Below are 24,201 nucleotides of genomic sequence, written 5' to 3' on the forward strand. Positions count from 1 at the left end.
TAGCCTCCCCACCACTCAGAATCCCACATAGATAATGAGGTTAGACACTGGGAAGCTGCAGACATGGCTCAGAGGCTGAATTTCTAATTTATTTAGCAAATACAATCAAAAGCTTGTTTTTAAGACATTCAAGGCCTGTTTAAAATAGGTGTTAGATGCCATAATAGGTCCCCTTTAAACTAAATCAAAACTTAAAAATGATCCCCATCAGGACCCTCAACGAGCAGATCCTTCCCTATCTGACTGACCACAGCCTTGGTTCCTCAGAGCTGGGCCCCAGCAGGGCTCAGGGCAAAGTTACTGCTAAAAGGGTGCAGGCCAACCTGGAGGCCGTAGCCAGACAGCAAGCAACTAGAGGTCATCCATGAGTCCAGGTAGCAGCCTTCGGGGCTGCACAGCTCAGCTTCTTTCTCTGACCCATCCAGGCCAACCCAGCCCTGACTGCAACAATCTGTTAGTACAATTAACAGCACAACAATCATATTAGCTTCAAACTGCAAACCTTCAAAAGGATTTTGCATCTCAGCACTTTGAAGTGGAGTACAAGATCATCTGCTCCACACAAAACCAGGCTTTCCTTTCTGAGGCAGGTATGAAAGCTGATATAAAGATCAAAACTCCCAACCTTTAGTTTTCTTAAAATATGTGCCCAAATGGCAAGGCTTCGAGCAAGAAGAAGAGGAGAAGAGGGAGCTGGAGCAGGATGAAGGCTGCGCCCAACTGGGGGCCATGGAGACCATCTACTTCCTACTATAAAAAGGAGGATGAATGCGCTCAGCACACCATGAAACAGCATCTTGGACAAAAGGATAACATGATGTAACAGTTTGCTGAAATGAATCTGAAGAAGAATGCCCTCCTCCCTTTTATTTTCTCAAAAGATATAAAAATAAATGTTTCGTCTTTACAAATTTTTTTCTGAAACAATAAATAAATGTAAAGTTAAACAACAAATGAAATAAATAAACTCAGCTCACTGATATGCAAAATTACAGGTCTTTTTTTGTTTCATTTAATTTCAATATTTCCTCAAAATATTTTAAAAACATATCGCTGGTATTATTTTGAAATGAGTTATTTCAGTAAAAATGATTTTGTTATACTGTTCAGAGGACCCGTGGGACACACAATATTAGTGCTGACAGGGACTTTACCTTCAAATCAGTGCTTCTCTGTGTTGATTTTTAACATCGTTGATCAATTCAGTTAATTAGAAGTTGTGGCAGGAGTTGCATGAAAGTAGCCGCGACAGCCAGTCTAATTATTTACCTCACTGATACAAACAGTTATTGTTGTTTTTCTGAATTTGACTTTTATTTCCAGGAAACGGCACTGATGAACACTAAAGAAACATTGGATAAGTAAATAATGAATCAGAGGAATAAAGCTTGTGATGTAGGGGGAGCTGCGATGAGACTTTTATCAACAAAAGACTTGTGTCGCCGGCTATTCTGAACTGTGGCTCTTGAACTATGAGTCATCCAATAAAAGCTGCCCCCACCCCGTTTGTGACTGGCTTTGGTTTTTCTGTACCAGTAGAAATGGTTGTGAATGGGAGGGGTACAAAAGCAGAGGATATAATGACCCGTTATTACTTAAATACCTATAATATTCTCAAATATATAATCAAATATGTCATAATTGTTCAGGTAAATAGTCAATGTGAACTTATACAACTGTTTCATAACTGCATTGTAACACATTTTGCTTCAATTACTATGAAATTAAACATTTACTGCAGTTGCTGTATTAGCATTTGCATTTCAGTGACTTGATGCTATGACCACATTTTATGAATCTCGTTAACAGAACCAGTGAATGTGCAGAATGCATGCAGTAAAAGACTGATGGTTGTACAGCCATCATGAAACATAACTCTGTAGATGAGGTGGAATGGAGCGAACCAGTCATCAAAAACTTTTTTAAATCAATCAATTATTTTACGATATAGTCGAGCGGATTGCCCTAAAAGCAGTTGGATGGCAGACTGACCCCCAGCCCTGTTTCACCCTAAAGGTTGTGTGGGCAGGATTGATCCCCTGCTGCTGCCCCGGTTACATGTGGTGTGGCCTGAAGCCGCTATAAAAGTTCATGTCAGGAGTATTTGAAGATACTTTTTACAGCTTTTTAAGTTTAACAATCATACAGTTTAAAATTGCTCCGAAACAGTGTTATGTTGGGTTTATTAGCTCTTTTCATCTTATGCACGTGAACCTTTTGACCTAGAAAGCAAATACCTACGTTTTCCCTGAAAAAGAAAATATATATCACTGAAAACCACAGCTGGGCCGGTTTTCCATGAAGGAAAGTTTTATACATTAATCCGGAACAGCAGAGACTGTGAGGTTTTTTAAAGTGAAGTAGCCCCCGTAGTTTTAAAACTGACCAAAAAACACTGTTGACCAATCAGGACCTCGGTTTATTACTCAGTAATGACACCGCTGTTGGGATTGGTCGGAAACTCCCCAGCAATCTTGTATCTCAAATGTCTCTCTCTCTCTCTCACTCTCCCTCTACCTCTCTATCAGTCCAGTTAGGTATATTTAAGTCAGCTGTCTAGATGTCTATGTCCTAAGACTTTACTCTCAGGATAAAACTGGACTGATACCTGAGTTTCTGTTCATTCAGTCCCGCCTCTCTTCAGTTTACTGATATTGTTCAGTTCAACCTCAGCTGATAGAGATGCGCTGGCCGCTGCTGCTGCTCTGCTGCGCGGTGTGCAGCACCGATGCCCGGGCTGCCCCTGACGCTGTGGCCGCCGGCAGCAGCCCGGGTCCCTCGGCGGGGCCGGAGCCCGTCGGCCCCGGCAGGACAGCTCCTCCTGCGGCCGCGGGGCAGGACAGCCCGCGGGGAGGCGAGGCTGCAGCCGCGGACCCGCTGGAGGACGAGGACGACAACCAGGAGAATATCATCAGCCAGGTGAGTCGCCACGGTTTATTTACCTGCATGCCAAACCTCAGCAAAGGTGTAGTAGTTCAATATGTTGACTGTTTCAAAAGCAAGTGACAGTTGCATGGAAGGTTTTGCATATTATTTAGGTTAAATTATTCAATCATCTGTCTAGTGACCCTAAAATGTTAGAAGGTGTGTTTTTTTGTTCTCTTAAACTTGTGCATTAGGAGGAATGTGATCCTGTTTTAAAATGAGAGGGGGAAAAAAGCTGATTATCTCAATAGTGAGTGGAGGTTTTAAATAATAGCATATTTTCCACTTTTAAAATCTTTAATTCTTTCTCAAAAATCTGCAGTGCGCTTTATAATGCAGTGCGCCTAATCCGCAAATTACGGTATTAAAAAATGCTCCTAATGCAGTGTTTAATTTGTCTTTCCCCCAAGAGATCTCATTCAGGCTCATGTCTGTAACAAATAGCGTCTCAGCTTGCAAAACTTTCCCTCTACTACATCATTAAACCAAAACCACATGAGAATACAGATCACCAGAAAAGTTGTCTCCCTTTTTAACTGTAAACCTTAAATGCATCATTTCCCATGAAATATAGGATTTAGGGATTGGTGCATTCACAGTACTTGCAGAGCAGGTCAATACTTGATTTTTCCTTTAAACACAATCCAAACCTCCAGATTGTCAGTGGAGCCTGAATGATGGAAACATCAGACTCAGAGCTGTGTGTTTGTGTGTGGGTACTCCCACACTATGGCAACAGTTTGCATCCCTCTGGCGGCTGGTTATGTAATATCCTCCAAACTGTAAGTGCTCCAAACCAAAAGGAGCCCATTTTCAATAGTTTGTAGCCATCTTCTTCCAGACAGCTCACCACTGCTGCAGCTGCACATCATCACACAAGCTGCAACCCTCTCTTTTTTTATGACTTTGATCTTTTTGTATTTTAAAGTGGAGACTTAGACTATCATGAAATATCAAATGAAATTCAAATTAGAGATTGTTGTACTCTAGTTCCTTCTTGATGAGAGCAGCTTGACATTTTACAAAGAAGAATCCTGGGTCCTTGTCTTTCAGCTGCTGGGTGATTACGACAAAGTGAAAACGGTGTCGTCAGGGTCAGACTGTGTGTGTCGTTGTGTCGTTCGACCAGTCAAGCGCTCTGAATGCAGCCGCATCCTTGACGTTGACCCGGAAACCCCGTCCCAGGCCTTTTACACCGTGGAGACAATCACCAAGGGAACCGACTGTAAGAAGTGCGTCTGCATGGCTCCTTCTTCAGCTGTCAACCCCTGCGAGGGAGAATACAGGTTTAAAAAGCTGCAGGATGCAACCAAAGACGACATTAAGGTAGAAACACGCACATACTGTGCTTTTCTCTTGGCAACTGTGACCAAATCATTCCTTGAAGTAATTGTAAGTGTGAAATTGTTTTCCCCCCATAATGAATGTTTTTTTTGTGTCTGACCTTTTATGTCCCTGTGTTTTGTTTGTCTAGCTGGCAACGATCATGGACTTGTTGGAGGGCTCTCTGTATGGGATGGATTTGTTAAAGCTTCAATCTGTCACCACCAGACTGCTGACACGGGTGGACAACATGGAGAAGGTGACCTCACTCAAACTATACATTGCCTTTCCTCAAAAATACAAAGAAATGTAACTCCTGGTCTTGATGAGTAACAATGAAATAGACTGGGAGGAGACTGGCATTTTTATAGTTCTTTTGGCTGAAAAACCACAGCTTTAATCACATAGAAGCAGGTACTTGTGATTATAAATTACCAGCGTGAGAACAATAAAGTCTTAATGGCGGTATGTGAGTTACCACACGATCAGCCCAATGAGGACTTGGAGTTTTAGGAGGAAACTAAAATACAGGAGATGCCATTTTCAGCTCAGAGGATGGAGTTGGTTCTTTATTTTTTTCCAGTTTTCAACAAATGATTTTAAAGGAGGCAAGGCGACCCTTTCTCCTTGCACCACCCCCCGTGAGCAGCTCACAGCCCTCTTTCATGGACCCACCCAAATAACTTTAATTGGGCAGCTACCATCCACAGAGGGATGCTCGGTACCAACAAACAAACACACAAACATGATCCCATAAACACAATAAGACCAACTAATACACTTTACTATAACACGCCCAAAGCTAAATAACACAAACCAAAATAATCCAGTGTGCAAAACGATAATAAATGAATATGAATTAATTACCTAAATTCCCCTATTACAGTACATCTATTACATTGCACGCCTTGGCCACTTCCCCTTGCAGGGTTGATATAAACACCCCGTCTCACTCCTGAGTGCGGGTCCACAATAGGACGTGGCAAAGAGACAAACAGAGGAAGCGTCAAGGTAACTAAATGAACAAATAAACCGGTTTATGGATATATGCCAAAATAAAGGATGGAAAATGAAAAGCAGTGGGTACCACACTCAAATTGACACACTTTAAGACCGAATCAAACCCCAAAACAGTGTCTTGTATTGCATAACACATACATCCTAAGTTCATGAGGGGGATAAGTGGAGATGTTCACTTTCTCACACAGTATTTAGTTCATTTTCAGCCAGGAGGGTTGTCTGTGGTGGTTGCAAGGAAACTTTAATGTTGGATGTTTTGGGACTTATTCTGAAAGGGTGAGTTAGCCTGTCGCCAGTAAAACTATAGCAGTAAGTTATTGTTGGCTAAATGCATTGCTAAAAAAAAACCTCTGTGCATCTGCCATGGTTTTGTTTAGACATACATGCAATCTTAACTGTTAAAAAAAACACTTTAATGGCCGGCTGTTTCATGCATGAGATGTTCACCTTCAAACTGATTCTGTGCCAGATTCAACACAATAACAACGTCTTCCTGGTTGGAAAGTGGCTGAAAATTGGTTGGAAATTGGCTGGTCTTTTCTCGGAAAAAGCATTGCTTTCAGTGGCCGCATCTATATCTGGTCTTCTAACTACATTTTGGTTAAGAGTATAAGACAAGCTCCCAGTTGATGCCATGTGCTAGGCCAGCTGCCACTGAATCATGCTTGTGATGGCTTTATAGAAATACAAACAAGTCCATGTTTTCTGCTCGTGCCAAGAAACGCAGTGATGCATGTTTTGTTTTTTATGATTCATATTTGTAACCGACTACTACGATCATTGTAAACAAGATGATAAATGAGGGATTGTGTTTGGAGTATACAGCACAAATTTCTGATCATGATCAAACTTTTATCCACTAACTATTTAGAATTGGTGGATTCAAGTATTAACACATTTAAGGGAATTCACACCTAGAACAATAAACTATAACAACTCCTGTTAAAATTTAGCTCAGTAAGCAACAACATGGGGACACATTATTTCATTAGGATCACATGAACTTGACTTTGATTTCATGAAAATTTAAAACTCTAAACTAAAAAAAATAAAAATCAAGTGAAAATGCACAGATAAATGAATCCACTTTTAAAAAGATGATTATTTACATGAAACACACAGCCAAACAGTTAATTCAGGTGGTTTTGACATTCATTATAAATTGCTGTCTTCCTTGATGTTTGTCAGGTTATAATCAAACAGATTTAGGCCCAAATGAAAATAGGAATAAAATGTGTCTTCAAAAGACAACAGCGCTTAAGTGTTGGATTAAACTCTTCTGGATCCTCACCTCTTTCAAGATATGAATGGTTCTTTACAGTTTGACATCAGCATCTTCAAACATTCAACAAAGGAAGTGAGGAAGTTTCTTTGCAGATCCACACGAGAGACGTGCGTGAGAAAACCACAGTCATGTCTCAATATGTAATGTGTACATGTATCTCAGTCTTGTAAGCTCAAGCACTGACTCGCGTTCTTACAGTTCACCTTTTAGTGCTATATTTTCTTCCATGTGATTTTCAGTCACTCTTTCCCTGGGACTGTTCAACTTTTAAATTCAGCTGTCATTGCTATCGTTTTTTTTAGATGATTTTCTAAAAATATGACTGAGAGCCTTGTTTCTGCTTCAACGGTTAAAGTTCACCTTTTTTGTTATCTGCAGATTTTCACTGAAAATCTTACCGAAAGAATGAGAGAGAAAGAACGTGTTAAGGAAAAAGCTAAAGAAAAGGAAAAAGACAAAAAGGCTCAGTTGAAGAAAAAGAAAATAGTGGATGCAGGACTGAAAAGTGGAGCACTGGCCTACGCCCAAAAGCAGGTACTAAGTTTATGAAAATCCATGTCTTATAGACCAGAAAATAATATGTATGCTGCAATATTGTTTCCCTGTCTTCTATGAAACTGTTTTGACAGCTGAAAGTCCATATTTATGAACACGCCCAACTCCTCTGTTGCAGAAGAATAATGACGGTCAAGTTAAGAAAAACCAACAGCAAGATGGTCTGGAGCAACAGCAGCCGGCGAGGAACGAGACAGAAACTCACAAACCAGCCAGAGACAAGAACAGTGTGGTCGTCAAGGGCGTAACCTTCTACAAAGCAGAGGAAGAAAGCTACAAGGAGAACAAAGAGCATAAGAAAGGGCGAGGAAAGAATAGTGAGTTTAATGGTTTAAGTGCTTGAAAGGCATTTAGTAACATATTTTATAGCAAAAATACTGAGGTGAAAACATTTTTTTTATTGGTGACTGTCCCTTCTTTTCTCTTATTTTTCTCATCTTATAGTCACCTTAACCACGAATGCCTCAGCAGACTCACAGATATCTGACAAGGAGCCACTCACCAGGACGTTCCTCCTCAAGAACACAGCCCCTGCTCCAACAGAACACCACACGAGTCCCTCCAAGACTTCAAGCCATTCTTCACCTGACCATCAACCAACAGCTTCCTCTACAGCCAGCACGCAAATCACCACAACCACCGGGAAACCTCCTCCTACCAGGAAACCTCCTCCTACCGTCAAACCAGCTGATGAGTTCACCCTGACTACTCTGAAAGAAACATCAACATCCCAACCAACTACATCTACCGGAACCGTCCAGCCCACCATGCCTGTCACCCTGCATATGACCTCACCTTCAAATACCAACGTCAGTGCAGCGGCTGATGAATCCCCAACCGCACTGCCCCAGTCAAAACCCAGAAGTCGACTCAGCTGGACGGAGAGTCCTGCTGACCAACCGAAGACCACCAAAAAGCCTGGTAGGGTTACACTGAAGAGGCACTGATGGTTGATTATGTTATGACTATGACAACCATCAAGCTCTGTGAGATATATTCAGTGAATGACAGATTGTTGCTATCAATGCGTTGGATGCAGAAGAACTGAGCAGAGATAAAAACCTGCTTTTATTATTGCTCAGACAACAGAAGTGGAGAACTTGTCCTTACGGGACGCTCCCCTGCATCTTGTTAGTAGGGATGGGCGGTATGGACTAAAAAATGTATCACGATAATTTCTGCCATTTATCCCAATAAAGATAAAAATTACGATTTAAAAAAAAATACCAATTCAACTCCACCTTTTTAACTATAAATCTATCACCACATTCAGTCTTTGGAGCCCCCAAAACAAGTTTTCTTAGCTTATAAAATCACAAAGTAGAAAAAATATAACTTGATAAATAAAGAAACAGGACAAATAAATAAAAGTTCACTGAAAATAAAATCCAATCAGTGATGACCTCTTCTAATATAAATAAACTGTGCAAATTAACCTGTGGTTGGAACATGCCACAAATTAGATACTATTGCAATTTTTTTTCCTAATAGTCAAACGTTATATCAAAATGTAACAACCATTTCCTTCTGTTTCTGCAAATTCTGCATATAATAGATGATGTTTGCTCCTCGTCACTCTTTTTAAATCCAAACCAGTTCCAGATAACGGAGCTGGAGCCTCGTTTAATGAGCTCCTCGCTCTCACATCCGCCTTCCGCCATGTTTGTTACACAAAAACGTCATCAACGGGAATTTATCGTTTTTATCGCGAGATGACAAATTCTTACCGTGGGGAATTTTTTTGACGGTATATCGTGAACGGTAAAATATCGCCCATTCCTACTTGTTAGGTTGATGATTAGCACTGTTCCCTCACACCTAGAGGGTTAAATCATGGTCTTTCTGTGTGGAGTTAGCATGTTCTTCCTGGGCTTGTTTTTTTTTGTTTTTGTGTACTCTGGCTTCCACAGACAGTCTCAAAATGTGCATGAAAAGCTACGATTCTGGGACTAAAGCCATTGCTCCTCCACAGCGGGGTCTGGGGTGTACCGCTGCGTTTCACCCAAAGACAGCTGAAATAGGCAACAACAGACCCATGTGACCCTGAATAGGAGGAAGTGGCTATAAATAAAGTGAGAAGTTCCCAGTAAGCTGAGGAGGAACCACCAAGAAGTGTAAAAATAACTAGAAATATAAGTTTACCGCCAAAGCACCAATTTGCTTGTTGTTTACTGATATCCTCCAACAGCTACCAGGATATTATCAACTGATATTGACTCCTAAATGCATAGAATTAACCTCAAAAGCGACTGGAAGACATCTGCAATAACAGAGTGGTAGATTCTACTTTCTCCTCATTTGTCATGTTGAATGTCGCAAACATCTCCACCTCTGGTTTCCTATTTTGTTTTCTTGGTGCAAAGTTGCCATGATCAAACTGACCTTTTTGGAGGCTGAATGAAGCTGGAGGGTGCAGTGTGGGTTTTCATGACAAAAAAATTGTCTTTCAACGTTCACATCATTATTTTTATTGTAATAGTCCTTTGTGTGAGCGGCCTCTAGGCAAGGCAAGTTTATTTGTACATTACAATAATTCAACAAGAAAGTGATTCAAAGTGCTTTACAGAGGCATTAAAACATCACATAGTAGAAAATAAAACACAATTTAAAATTTAAACAAAGCAGAACAATATATAAAAACAGTAATTGTTGTCATTCAGCCACATTGAAGGGTTTTCGAGCATGAACCGCCTTTTTAAGGTCATGCCACAGATGGCAGCACTTAATGAAACAGAACATACTAATCTGCCTGGCCATGGTTGGCCATGTTTCTGTTAGACAGATAATGGCCCTTTTACTCTATTATCATATTATATGTGGTACAGGTGCTTTGATGTCTTATTACTCAGATGAAGAACACTGTTCACCTTTAGCTTGCAGTTACGCTAAATTGTACACCAAAAAAGGCTAGATTATATCAGATTTGTAGCCAATGATAGTTAACTGCTTAGTGCATGTTATGGAGTTATAATAATAATAATAATAATATTAATAATAATACATTTCATTTGTTAGGCGCCTTTCATGGCACTCAAGGTCGCCGGTTATGGTTTTTGATCGAGGTTGGAAGACCAAAGCTTAGCATTTTGGGTGTATACTATAAATTCGCCTTGTCCTTGCATGTTTTCCAGGCATCAATTACTCTACCTCTAAGCAGCCCTGGCTGTAAAGTTTCAGCCTATTAGGTCATATATTGTAAATACTGGTCATGAATCCACATGTTGCAGGTCTGGATTCAGTGTCACCTGTTGTGTTTTCTTACAGGAATGTGTAAAGACACAGTAGCTAGTATCTCTGAACCAATCCAGCAGAACACTTACGGCCTAAATGAAGGAACCTGGATGAAAGATGCTCGTGGCCATGGCAACGTCATCTACCTCACTAATGGTCACTATGGAAACAGTCTGCTGGAGTTCCGAGACATGGAGACTTTCAAATCAGGTAGGTAGAAGAGAATAAAAATGAAACACTGCCTCCAGCAAGGGGGAACCATCTAGCTGTGTGTAATCTGAGTTGTCTTTCACAGTTGGCAAATGAAAGAAATGGCTTTCTAAGGCTTTTTTGAGTGTTATGAGAAAAATCTGCCTAGAAAGCTGATAACTGTATTTTTAATCAGTTTCTTGTATTTCTTAATCTTTATTGTACTTATTCATCAATATTTTGCAAGCTTTTTTATTTGTTTCAGGTATCTCTGAGGCTGTTGGCAATGACCGGCACTTTTTAAACACCTAGATATTTGTGTGGCAGGACTGAAATCATCTGGCTTCTTTGCTTATATTATTATGGTCTGTTGATAATGATCGTAGTGTCATCTCTGTGTCAGTGTAGACACCACAGTAAAGCTGTGTTTGACGGGACCTGAGAGGTTTGAGTATTACCAGGAGAAAGCCTTTTAAAATTTTGAAATGACAATATACTCAAGTGTATATTTTGTTGTAAAAAATGTTTATCATTAAATGTATCATTAAGTGTGTTTTCTGTGTGTTTTCACTGCTTAGGTCAGGCGAGTAATACATACAAGCTGCCCTACAGTTACACTGGAACAGGCCATGTGGTGTTCAACGGAGCTTTCTACTACAACCGTGCGTTCAGCAGAGATATCATCAAATACGACCTGAGACACAGATACGTGTCTGCCTGGACCACGTTACATGATGCTATACTGGAGGAGCAGGTTCACAGGACACAGAGTGAAGTAAGTCTATTGTTAAAAACCGTAACCTATTACCCTTTATGTTGATTGTGTGCGACGTGCGTGTTGAAAAACATCTGCCCATTTGCACAATCACCACACATATAATGTTATTAAGCATTACTTCCTGAGTTTTAGTTCACCTGATGCATGTAAGTGATAAATTCACTCTCCTTTAGGTCTAGTTTTTCTTTCCACTAGCCCCTGAAAACCAGTTTGACTGTGCTGTAGGAAGTAAATGTTCCAACATGTTCACCTATAGCTATAAACTGTGTGTGCTTGTTGTTTGGTGGCAACCGTGTACTGCCCAGTGGGTTTAGCTTATCGTTGTCGGGCATGTCCATGTCCATAGGCAGAGGGAAAAGAGGGAAGGAATTTGAGCTGAGAGTAGGGACCCGAATGTTGGGACTATGACAGGAAAAGCTAGAGTCGGTTGATATGAGTTAGAGGGGGGAGGTGGATATTCTGGAGTTATATTGAAGAAGGAGCTTGTTAGGAATGTTGTGGAGGTGAAAAGAATGCCAAAAAGAAAGATGAGACTCAAACTATTAACTGAAGGTGTTGTGTTTTATGTTGTTACTGGCTTTACTCCACAGGGGGGGTGTGAGTTAGAAGAGAGAGAAATTGTGGAGTGAGATAGATGACGTATACCCCTGAGATGAAAGACTGATGATTGGTGCAGACTTTGATGGCCATGTTGGACAGGTTTGGTATCCAGGATAGGAACGCAGAAGGGCAGGATGGTGGTAGACTTTGCAAAAAGGATGGAAATGGTTGTGTGAATACTTTCTTCCAGAAGAGGCAGGAATGGAAGTTGACTTAAGAATGGAGAACCCAGGTGGCCCATATCTTGTGTAAACAACATAACCTGAAGGAGATCAGTGACTGCAAAGTAGTGATAAAGTAGCAGATGATAAAGTGCTGGAAGCTGAAAAAGGGAGAGTATTGTGTGTGGTTTTTCCCAGAGAGGAGTTGGGAGGCTCTGGGTGGTCAGGAAGTGCTTCCAGATGACTGGATTGTGTAATTGTTGTTGGGGATTTTAACATCCATGTTGACAAACCCTCAGGACACGCGAGGTGGAAAAAACCCTCAACAAAGGACATTGTTTTGACTTAATAATGTCCAAAGGTTTGAACATCTGTAAGGTTATGGTGACAGATGTTCCTCTGCCTCACCACTCTGATGTTTTATTAATGTCAGCAGAAGCATCCAGAGAAAGATCATCAAGAAACGGTACACGGATTAAAATACTTGTGACATGTTTATTCAGATCTACTCCTTCATCACTCCTCCTCCTTCTGTTAATGCGCTTATGGATGAATGTACTGGTAAAATTATTAGTATTATTGATACCATTACTCCCACCAAGGTGAATATGATCACTGCTAAAAAGAAACCTCTGTGGTAGCAAAGATGAGTCAAGCTGGAAAGACAGTTGGCCCTGATGACCTGAGGAGAAACAGAAGTGTCTGGGAGGGATGGCGGTCAAATCCTTCACTTGGATATTCAACAAGATCTCAGAGTAAGAGGATGTCTGAGGAATGGAGAAGTGTCGCGGTGCTGATTTTTAAGAACCAGGGAGACGTGCAGAGTTGTGGCAGCCACAGAGGAACAAATGAGCCATAAAATGGAAGCTAGACTCAGAGCAGAAGTGAACATTTGTGAACGGCACTACAGAGTACTACAGATGTAATATTTGCTTTGAGGATGTTGATGGATAGTACAGAGAAGGTCAGAGCACTGTGCCTTCGTAGAATTTGAGAAAGCATATGGCAGGAGAGTAACAGAGAAGTATGTTAGTGGCCCAGGACATGCATGGAAGCTGCAGGACAGTGGTGAGGTGTGCTGTAGGTGGACAGAGTTCAGCATGGAGGTGGGTCTGTATCAAAGATTTGCTCTAAACCCCTTCTTGTTCGCTACGGTGATTTTATTTATCTACTACAATCTGATATGAATGGAAATATTGTCTCATATCAATCACTAGCTCCAGAATCAAACTGAATTTGAAATGTACCACGGCAGATTTAGTTTTTTTGGCAAACATTGAATAATGCTCCAATTAATCAATGTAATATTGTATTGGGATAACTTGGCATTAATTAAAGCTCCAAGGGCCTGATTTACTAAGATCCTAAATAAAGAGTACTAAATTGCGTGTGCACTGAAAAAGTTTGCACGTGCTGTTGTTTTGCGGGTGATCAACTAAGAATGCTTGCGCAATTGATAACAGGTGCATACCGCAGTATTTAAATAAGGTGTTGCGTGTCTTACGGTTTGCGCCATGGAGAGTCTGGATGGAAAGCAGGATAGTTGCAAGCGCAAAATGAAATTTGACGAGTTGGAGTTAGAGATATTAGTGGAAGAGGCAAATAAACACATTCAAGAACTACAGCATGGGAGAAAATCTGCGATAGAATAAGTGCAGTTGGAAAGACAAAAAGAACGGCAGATGAGGTTAAAAGAAGGTGGCAAGATATAAGGCGAAGAACTAAAGAAAAAGTGGCCTTTAATAAAACTTGTGCAACCATTTTTTTTTTTTTTTTTTTTTTTTTTACCTTGTCTGCACACATATTATTGATTGATACCATGACGGTAGAAACCAAAAGTGTATATATGTGCATTATTACTATATGTAATATATACATATATATACGCACACATATGCGTACACATACATAAATATACACATACAAACCCAGTGTTTTTTTTTTTTTTTTTTTTTTTTTTTTTTTTTTTTTTTTGGGGGGGGGGAGGGGGTGGGGGGGGGTGGTGACGACATCCACTGCCAATCCAGGAAGCAGGAACACACGGAGACACACGTCAAGCACTGGAAATCTGCAACAAAAAAACCACAAACAAAGCACGAAACCGGCACGGAGTCATCCAAAACACGAACAGCAATCGACCTAAATCTTGAGATCTGATCGCAGTCTGAGCTAAGCTATCGCTACCGCTACCTAAACCCAAAAACTAGAGAGCCAGCATGCAGGTGAACAAGCCAGTGTGTATGTCTATGTGTGTGTGTGTGTATGTATATGATCATGCATGTGTGTGTGTGTGTGTGTGTGTGTGTGTGTGTGTGTGTGTGTGTATGCGTGTGACTAAATTACTATATGTGTGTGTGTGTGTGTGTGTGTGTGTGTGTGTGTGTGTGTGTGTGTGTGTGTGTGTGTGTGTGTGTGTGTAATAAACCAAACAAAGCTCCACCTGAAGTGTATCTATAGTGGGGGAGGGGGGGGAGCAACCCCGCCACCCGCGAGACCAGAGGCCGACAAGGAAGAGCCCGGAACCCAGGCCACCGGCAACCCCACAGAGGGGAGAAGTAGGAGGGAGGCAACCCACCGCCTGCGAGGCCCCCCCCCCCCACCCGGCGGCGGAGGACTATACATAATAATAATAATAATACTAATAATAATACTAATAATAATACTAATAATAATAACCATCTTTGTATAATATAATATTGATAAATTATTAAGTTTTTGATGTCCTGCCAATGGAGGCTCAAATCCTCCATGGCAGGACCCATCCATACCGCATTCTCACCGACACAGACATACAATCACGCACCGTTTCCCCCTCCCCGGGGGGATCCAGCACCGCCAGAAGGCACCCCAGGCTGCACGGCGGGCCCCGCCAGGCCCGGGTAACCCGACCCACCCGTCCCAGGCCCAGGCCGGTGAGGGAACGCGGGTGATGTGGGACCCCCTCCCGCCCCTTGTGTTGAGTGCATGTGATTAATGCCATAAAAACAGGGAGGAGGGAGGGCCAAGTATCGATTGACACAGACCCCCCCCCCTCCCGAACTACGTGTCCTTGTCAAATGTATTTATTAAGTGTTGAATGTGCAGTGTCTATTTTGCTGTTAAAACCGTGAGGCGGGGAGTGCCAGGCCCCGCGGGACAGTGCCCCCCACGACCCGGACCCCCCGCCTTTCGCCTATGTGCGTATGAATCGTGTAGGGGGGGCAAGAGGGGGAGCGGAGGCCGAAGCCAGGAAGCAGGACCAGCAAAGCCGGCCCTGATAAGACACCCGCGTCCCCCCACCGGCCGTCCAGTAGACGGGGGCCGGCCCCCCGAGCCGGGCAAGGGCCCCACCGTACCTCCAAGGGCGCCCCCGGCGCCGCCGGAGCCCCCAGACGGAGGAGGAAACGGTCCAACATCCTCCCATTCATACTGACAACATAAGACATAGATACCTGGGAATGGTGCCACCCCGCCGTCGCGCCCGCCCGTGCACCCCCCGGTCAGGGGAAGCCCGCTCCCCGGACCCGGCCCCACCCCCCCCCCGAGGCCACCCCGGCGGACACCCCAAGGGTCCCGGAGTCCCCACATCCGCAGGGGCACTTGGCCCCCGCCCAGCGACGGAGGACCAAGGCAGCAATGCCCCCCCAGCGCAGACAGCCACCCCCCACCCAGGCAGGGCCGGGCCCTCCGGGTGGGACCCCCACGTCCACGGCCCCGCCCCCCCCGGGAGGCCCGGAGACGCCCCAGCCACAGCCCCCCGCCCGAGCCCTCCCCAGCCACCCCCCCCCCACCGCCATGAGGCAACCCCCCCCACAGGCCCCCAAGGCCCCCACCGGCTAGGGACAGGGCCCCGCGGCCCCCCCCAACGCCCCCCAGGGGCCACCAGAGGCCCGCGCCCCAGACCCCCCAAGCCGACCCCCAACCCCAAGGGCTACGAGATCACCACCCCCCCGCCCCCACTAGGTAACGAAGCCAATAAACGGGGACCACAGAGAGTGCAATTCAGCCGAATGTTGTTCAGTGGAGGCAGACATTATCTCACTACTAATATGATCTGATAAAAGATTCCTAAAATGGTTGATACATAAACTGGATTTTTGTTTCCAATTTACTAAAATGGTTTTCTTTGCGATACATAAGGCAGTGAGAACCCGGTGTGTCCAATTAGGATCTATTTGAGTGTCTCCCAGGTGACCTAATATACATACCGTGGGGCATACTGGGATTCTGTGGTTGATCCATGTGGATAAATCCTCACAAATCTCCTTCCAGAACCTCTGTACCGGTGTACAGAACCATAAAGCATGCATATAATTATCTGGGGTGTTCTCTGTGCACTGTGAACAGATATTAGAGGTGACAAAGCCCATCTGGAACATCCTTTGTCCAGTATAATGTATTCTATGAAGAACTTTGTACTGTATAAGTTGTAGGTTTGGGTTTTTAGTCATAGTAAACGTATTTAAGCATATTTGTGACCAAGAAAACTGGTCGGTATTAAGAGAGAGATCCGCCTCCCACTTAGAGATCGGGAGAGAGACTGAATCGTCCAGTTTAGACACTAACCTGTAGAGTTTTGATAACAACTTTAAAGTGCTTAGATTCAATAAATCTATTATCTTAGCGGGAAGTTGTAAATCTAATTGGCTAATTTTGTATGTTTTATTTATTATTGCCTTAAGTTGTTGATACTCTAAAAATTTATTCCTGCTAACTCCGTATTGAACAATAAGTGTATTGAAAGGTACAAACTGTCCTCCTACAATTACGTGCTGTAAGTACCGTATTCCTTGATCTCTCCATTGAACGAAGTTAACCATCTTTTTATCATTTTTCACGATGTCTGGGTTGTTCCATATGGGTGTACGGTCACATGGAAAAAGTGAAATTTTAGCTATTTTAAGAAATTCCCACCAAGCTGATAAAGTTGTGCTAATATTAATGCTTTTGAAACATTGATGACGTTTGATACTTTGACTAATAAATGGTAACTCTGAGATTTCTAGTTCATTACAAAACACTTGCTCTGAGTCCAGCCATTGACTATCTAAAGGATGATCTTTTGACCATTTTACAATATACTGTAACTTACTGGCTATGAAGTAATACTGAAAATTAGGTAATTCTAAACCTCCATATTCTTTGGATTTTTGCAATGTCTTTAAACTAATACGTGGAGTTTTATTTTTCCACAGAAATTTTGATACATATGAGTCCAACGATTTAAACCAGGAAAGAGGGGGTTTGCATGGTATCATTGAGAAAAAATAATTTACTTTTGGTAAAACCATCATTTTAATGGTGGCTATTCTACCCATGAGCGAAATGCAACCATTTTTAAAATAGCATGCAGCAGAATAAAGACTCTCTCTGCGTATTCTTTGATTTTGCCGATGTCGCCACCTTGCCACAATAACAGCAGCCATCGGTGCGTAATGCTGGGCAGATTAGCACCTTCCTTTTGAACGTATTAAATACAGACGCAATCACAATCCCCGCAATTACTTTCAGCCTTGGTAAATCTCATTGCGTGTGATAAATGAACATATTTGCATTTTCCCCTCCCAGTATTTAGCGCTTTCTGGCGGGTACGCCCCATATTGATTATTCATCAGGGCAAAAGTACTAAATGAACAGCGTGTGCTATTTTGCTCATTTGAGAGGCGCAGTCGTCTTTGCACGCTGTTAGTAGATCAGCTGGCACTTTGGTTTGCGGGTGATGTCAAGTTTGCACACGTTTTTACGCACGCAAACCTTTAGTAAATCAGGCCCCAAGAGTAATGAAAACTGTATCTGTAGTGAGACCCAAGACATGCAGATATCTGTCCTCTGCAAGTTACTGTCTGTTTAACTTTCCAGGTGGAATTTGCTGTGGATGAGTCGGGCCTGTGGCTGCTCTACCCGGCTCTGGACACGGAGGGTTTCCATCAGGAAGTGATCCTGCTCATCCATCTGCATCCTCGAGACCTGCAGCCAATACGAACCTTTCGTACGGGTCTCCGTCGTGGTCGCTATGGCAACAGTTTCTTGGTATGTGGCGTGCTGTACGGAGTGGATAGCATAGAGCGTTACTATGCCAACGTGACATACGCCTTTGACACGCACACGCTCACACACACCGTGCCGAGCCTGGCCATCACAAACATGCACACCCACACCTCCCAGCTGGCCTACTGCCCGCTGGACAAGAAACTGTACGCATGGGATAATGGACATCAGATGATGTACAGTGTCATCTTTGCTTATTAGGGTCATGAAAGACACAATTACATCAACATGGTTCAACCGTTAGAAGTGTCAAAGAGAAGAAAAAGAAAAGTGGACTGAAGAAATAAGATGAGTGACCAGATTTTTCTTGGGTGTTTTGTTTCCAAATGACTGTGGATCAGTCAGTTGATGCTCTGCCACGCAACCCAGAGCAACACCTGTTCAAGTGAGAAATCAGAAACATACAAATGAAACCTTTCCTGTTATTTACCTGCACCTTCAGAAAGTTCACCGAATGTAACATAATACATAATGTTCATGTACATTTATTTTTCTCAATACCAAGCCTGATACCTGGCTTTGGGTATCGACCGATACCAAGTACTAAACCAATACCACTCTTGTTTTGTTTATTTTTATTTTTTTTAATGACAAAACTAGGTCGTTAATGTTTTTAAACTGACATCAAATAAAGACAATCTTTTAAGTAACTATATTATGGAATTAAACTAAAGTGCAGCCACAAAAATGTCAAATATAAAGGGATTAATGTTTTGAGATCTGAACACTGCACTTCTTTTTGCTGACATGAAATATAATCAGTCTCTTACTGTTTTGAGAGAGCAGATTCAAAAATGTATCCCAACCCGGAAAACTGTATCACGGCTCCAGATGTTCAGTTTTGGAGCATCTTGACATTTTTCATCAAGAAAGAGGGACTAGTCCTCCAAGTGAATAAATTATGAAGTTTGGGCCATCATTTCTCTGGTTTCTGGCTTGCTTTGGGAACTTTCTCTCATTTTTGAAAGCTAAACTCTTGAATTTGCTTGATAAACTTGATAAACAACATGTATGCAGCCTTGCATCATGAGCATGTCACAGTTTTCCTGGTGGGATTTTCCAGCCTAAAATATCACAACATATTGCCAAAATAACACAAACACTGTATAGCTAGTTCTACCCAACAACTTATTTCCTCGTTCTGCATAGCATCACGTTGCAAAATGTTGGAAGGAAGAGACCTGGACCACCTCATGTCAGTCACAGATAGCTATTTTAGCTCATTCTGACCTAAGATAATCAATATTATTTTACATTCATTCTAACCAAATCTGCCCAGACATCATAATTTATTACTGAAACATCTGAAACTAGTGCTGCCAGAGCTGCAGAACCTGTATCTCTGCTGTTCCAAGCTCAGTCATTATTCGGACAGGTCTACGGGCATCAGGGAGGACTGATCCTATTGGATCCGGCCCCCATTGGTCAATTGAGGAACTGCTACATTTTGATTACCGGTAGATGTTCATAGACTTTAACTTGGAAGTTAGATGGCTGGCAGTTTTTTAAAACCTGCGCCAAGTTGTAAGTCCTGTGTCGAGTCGGTTTCCTGGGCAACGTGGCTGCATGCGGGTACAAAAAAAAGAGAAGAGGCTTCATAACCGTTCTTCACAAACCAACAAGTCACGGGATTTAATGCTTTGTCCTTTATTTTTACTGTCTATGGTTCAAAACCTTCGTCTTATGTTCCTGTTAGGCCCATCAGTGCTACTTACTGTTTGAACGTAGACACTTGGACAGAGGAAGGACAAGTGTAAGGACAAGGGAACTTCAGGGAGCCAATCAGAGTTCAGCTGGGCCAATGGGCCCCTTGAACCACCAAAGATTCATAGACAAGTTGAGCCGCTTTAGGTTGTGGTTGGTACCAGGAAAATACTTGACTGTGTTCTCTGTTGTCCTCTGTTGCTAATGGAAATGAGCCAAATGAATGTTATATGTTCAGATAGGGGCCTATAACAAACACTCTGTTTATGAGTATGTCCCATTGGGTTTCAGTGCAATCTATTGACGAGTAAGCTCGGTTCTTATAATCACGAAAACAGGAACTGCTGTTTACACTGTAAAGTAGCATTTGTGCCAGTGTTAGTCCACTCATTGCAATGTCCAGTAAACAAAGGGGCTCATTTTGTACTTTGATTGTAATTTGAAGCTCCACTATCCACAAACCCTGAGTGTCGCTGACACCCACAGACCTCTGAGTCACGGTGGGCCATTGTTTGTTAAACTTAACTGATGCATCACAGATGAACAATTTGGACTTGAACTTATCTTCAAAGTGCAGTTGTAAAAACGCCAATCCTGTTAGTTTAGGCTCTTTGTAAGACAGCATGTACAATAGACTTGAGACATGAAGATGTTTTTGGTCAAATGATGTGCTCTGTTACAAAAATCAAGATATGACACTCTTCTGTGTCAGTTATGACCAATTTAAAGAAAGTAAAATAGCTCCAGAGCTCATGTTCACTGATAAAACCCCAGCAACAGATCACATCTGTGTGCGAAGGCTCAGTCCTCTAAAAGCCAGCAGCTCTCCCAATCCAGGAGTTGGCAAAGTACTGTAACAACTAAGATAATAATGTCAGGTAGAAGCAAACAGGCTTACATCCTAATCCTGATAAAAGCACATAGTTTATATCAGTGTAATCTCTGTTTTGATTTAGTATGACCCAGTGTCCTGTCTTTGGGGTATGGTTAGAGTTTAGTTTTTTTCTAAATTGTAAATTTTTCTCAATGTTTTTATTATCTGTTTTGCTACAGAAGAAAGGTTAATACATGCAATGTTTTTTTAGCCTTGTGTACACTATCCTGTTTGCTTGCTGTAAAGAAATCTCAAGACAAGGTTGATTGTGACTGCTTAGCTATCTAAATGCACAACTACAGGTTTTGATACTGTTATTTATAATAAAACATTGTAAAAGGTGAACATGACTAAAGCCTCTCCAGTGTTTCCCCTTTCTTCTCCCCCTCTTTCTCCCTCCTCTGCGTGTCTGTGCAGCTGTCCGGCATGTTGCTGACATTATTTGTGGAGTCTGATTTAGTTTTCCTGGAAGCAGCAGCACCACTGGAAGGATCCCAGGGTGGAAAATAAGCCCCTGGCCAGATGTTGGTGATCCTGACTGGGAAAGCTCAGGACGCAGACCAGACCTTTTACATGGCAGAGAAGCCTCATGTAGATTCAGACCGGAGGTTTCAGTTTGATGAGTCAAAGAGCCTCTGTGTGTCCTCCTGCCCTGGTTTGGTTCAGCCTGGCTCACTTCTTTTCCCACAAGAAGTGTCTTCAGGAACTGGGAACTTAATACAAATTAAATGTTTCATCAAGCATAAAACTCATCTGTGAGACTTACACTTGAGCTCATTTATACTTCATGGAATATTTTAAAGGTTGTTTGTACCAAAGCTGCAGCTTTTTCTGCAACATTTGAATTTCATGCATATTGCACACAATTAGGCAAAGTTAAACGTTACTAATGAGAAGGAATCTCCGAGAACAAGAGGAAAAACGTATGGCTACACGTGAAATGCATTAACTTTCAGAGAAGTTTTCCACCAAAGTGCTTCAGCTCCTCTGGAGATGACATCAAAAGTTATGTAACCACCTTGTTTATGTGGTGGCCTGAGTGTGTGGCGAGTGACCACCTAGCAGGATGCAGAAGAAAGACAAGCATTCATATTAACAGCGTACTTAAAAAAAAAAAAAAACTAAACTGAATGAATGCATTTGCATGTGAATGTGGAGGACCCCACACACACACACACACACACACACACACACACACACACACACACACACACACACACACACACACACACACACACACACACACACACACACACACACACACACACACACACACACACACACACACACACACACACACACACACACACACACACACACACACACACACACACACACACACACACACAAGCAACAGTCATCCTGTAAGCCAGCAGTCCACATTCACAGGAACGTTACATCTGGTTTAAAGTCTACACGTTACATTGTTTTAATGGTAGCACCAGGATGTAAATGTTCATTCCTGAATGCCACTGAGCTAGAAATCAAAACAAGGACCGGAGACCAAAAAGGCAAGTTAGGAGATCTTGAAGATAAAGATAGCTGGTTCAAGCGTACACTTTGTCACTCCGAACTCATTTATATTTAGCTGTAATAAAGATAACAGGATGGAAAAGCACAAACAAAATGATATCAAGTTCAAGCACATGAACAGTAGGAGATTGAAAGGTCAGAGGTCTCAGGAAATGTGGAGGAATGTAGAAACAAACACAATACCCAGAATTCATAGTAAAGGCCAGGGGCCTCCTCAGGTCTTTTGTAGAAATCAAAAACCTAAAACATGCAGTTGGAGGTTCCAGTTTTGAGTAAACATTTTTAAAACAGTAGTTCATCATATGGGGAATAAGCTCGGAATTGGATCAGTACACATTCATCTGTCTGGTTAAAGCTTTTTTATATAAACTACGGTATGTGTTTATTTAAATAAAAGGCTACCAAGCATTTAGACGGCATGATTGACTAATGTGTTCAGGCTGCAGTGTTGCAGTGTGCACAACATCTGCATCCACTGTTGCTCTTTTAAATTGTTGGTGAGTAAAACCTGAAGCCTGTTTTCTAATTGTTAAACCACATTAATGCTGTTACTTAAACTAAGACGGACCCAGCAAACTTCAGGTCCTCCGCTTCCATAGAACCAGATCAGCACCGACACATTTATGAGGAAACAAACAAGTGTCAGAAGACCAGGTGATGTTTTGTAAATCTGTTCCCTGTGAACTCATCTAGGCTCACTGGTGGAAGAGAAGTGAAGAAAACCTTATTGTAATTACTACACAGCCTCAATCAATCAATCTTTATTTGTACACTTTTAAAACAACCAGGGTTGACCAAAGTCCTTCACAATCATAATCAAATAAAGACATGGACTATAAAAGCAATTATAAAACACAAAGAGTGAAAAGTGCTGTTGTGTGTCTGAACAGGTTTGTCCATAGTTTGGATTTGCAATGACGCAGGTTTGATTGATGGAAACGTAAAACATCACATAGATATGAAGGGGCAGAGCTGTTTATAGCACTAAACACAAACAACAGGAGTTTAAAATAGATTCTGAATTCAACTGGAAGTCAGAGTAGAGAATACAGGACAGGAGTGATGTGCTTGTCGGCAGGCGAGCAGCAGCTTGATGCAGTAAAGTTTGGTTGATATTAAAATAAAAAGCATCACAATAATCGAGCCAGACAGTAATGAACGGCTTTCTCAAGGTCACCACGGCTTAGGAACGGTGGTTTTCAAGACTTAGAACAAGACAACCATCAGTTATTCCACCATGAACACTGATAGATGCAAAAGCAGGTTTCTGAACCTCATCGCTTCTGTTTCAGTTACCATCAAATCACATGATTGACATGTGCAATAATCCCTTTAAGTGATAAATTGGTTGCCTTTTTATAGTACTTTTCTATTTCTATTCTTATTTTCTCCAAGCCTCATTCTCCCATTCACACATAAAACCCTTCTTTATAATTCTTAGTCTACTCAGTACGTTTTACCCAACCACATACTGACAAAACCATGGACCCATCTGGGTCATGCGGCCTGCAGGAGTCAGAGAGCTATCAGCGTCCTGATTGGCAGACGACCACTCCCCTCCTGCTAATTGTAATTCTTCTTCATGTTTTAGCTGATCATCACGTCCAATATATTCATTTGACACCTTGCTGACACAGCTCTACCTACTTATCCGGGCTTTGGATCGGTACTACAGTGGCTTGTGACGCCTGAAACAGTGTATAAAAGTACAATTGATCAGCCAATGATCAGCTAGTCTATGTTATTTGTCACAAGTGTAGGTGTAGCGATCATAATGCTTATGCAAAATATATTATGCATATTTAATACACAGTAAATTGTGTGATTTGTGAAAAAGTGATTTGTGATGGAGGGCTTTTGTTCATCTGACTTGTTTGACAACTGGAAAATGTAGATGAAGAAAACAATGAGAAGCCAGGAGGCAGAGAGAAGAATGCGGCTGGAAAATAATAGAGAACGGAAAAAAAGAGGCAAAGATGAGAGATGGATGTGAGAA

At 42.1% G+C, this 24,201-nt stretch overlaps 1 protein-coding gene across 1 annotated transcript; it reads left to right on the plus strand.

The window, feature by feature from the left end:
* Positions 1-2,550: 2,550 nt before the first annotated feature.
* olfml2bb (olfactomedin-like 2Bb) lies at positions 2,551-19,129 on the plus strand. Its single transcript, XM_061731984.1, has 9 exons — positions 2,551-2,919; positions 3,979-4,251; positions 4,400-4,507; positions 6,932-7,087; positions 7,227-7,425; positions 7,553-8,029; positions 10,373-10,549; positions 11,107-11,303; positions 17,906-19,129. Exons 1-9 carry the CDS (start codon positions 2,683-2,685, stop codon positions 18,293-18,295), a joined length of 2,214 nt encoding a protein of 737 aa, XP_061587968.1. The 5' UTR covers positions 2,551-2,682; the 3' UTR covers positions 18,296-19,129.
* The last annotated feature ends 5,072 nt before the right edge of the window (positions 19,130-24,201 follow it).

The sequence above is a fragment of the Cololabis saira genome, chromosome 10 (assembly GCF_033807715.1).
Source record: "Cololabis saira isolate AMF1-May2022 chromosome 10, fColSai1.1, whole genome shotgun sequence".
Taxonomy (NCBI): domain Eukaryota; kingdom Metazoa; phylum Chordata; class Actinopteri; order Beloniformes; family Belonidae; genus Cololabis; species Cololabis saira.

Excerpts from the sequence above, each read along its gene's own strand:
- olfml2bb (XM_061731984.1), top strand. The coding sequence starts at position 2,683 with ATGCGCTGGCCGCTGCTGCTGCTCTGCTGCGCGGTGTGCAGCACCGAT. Across the intron at positions 4,252-4,399 it reads CAACCAAAGACGACATTAAG|CTGGCAACGATCATGGACTT; the intron begins GTAGAAACACGC and ends TTGTTTGTCTAG. Across the intron at positions 4,508-6,931 it reads GGGTGGACAACATGGAGAAG|ATTTTCACTGAAAATCTTAC; the intron begins GTGACCTCACTC and ends TGTTATCTGCAG.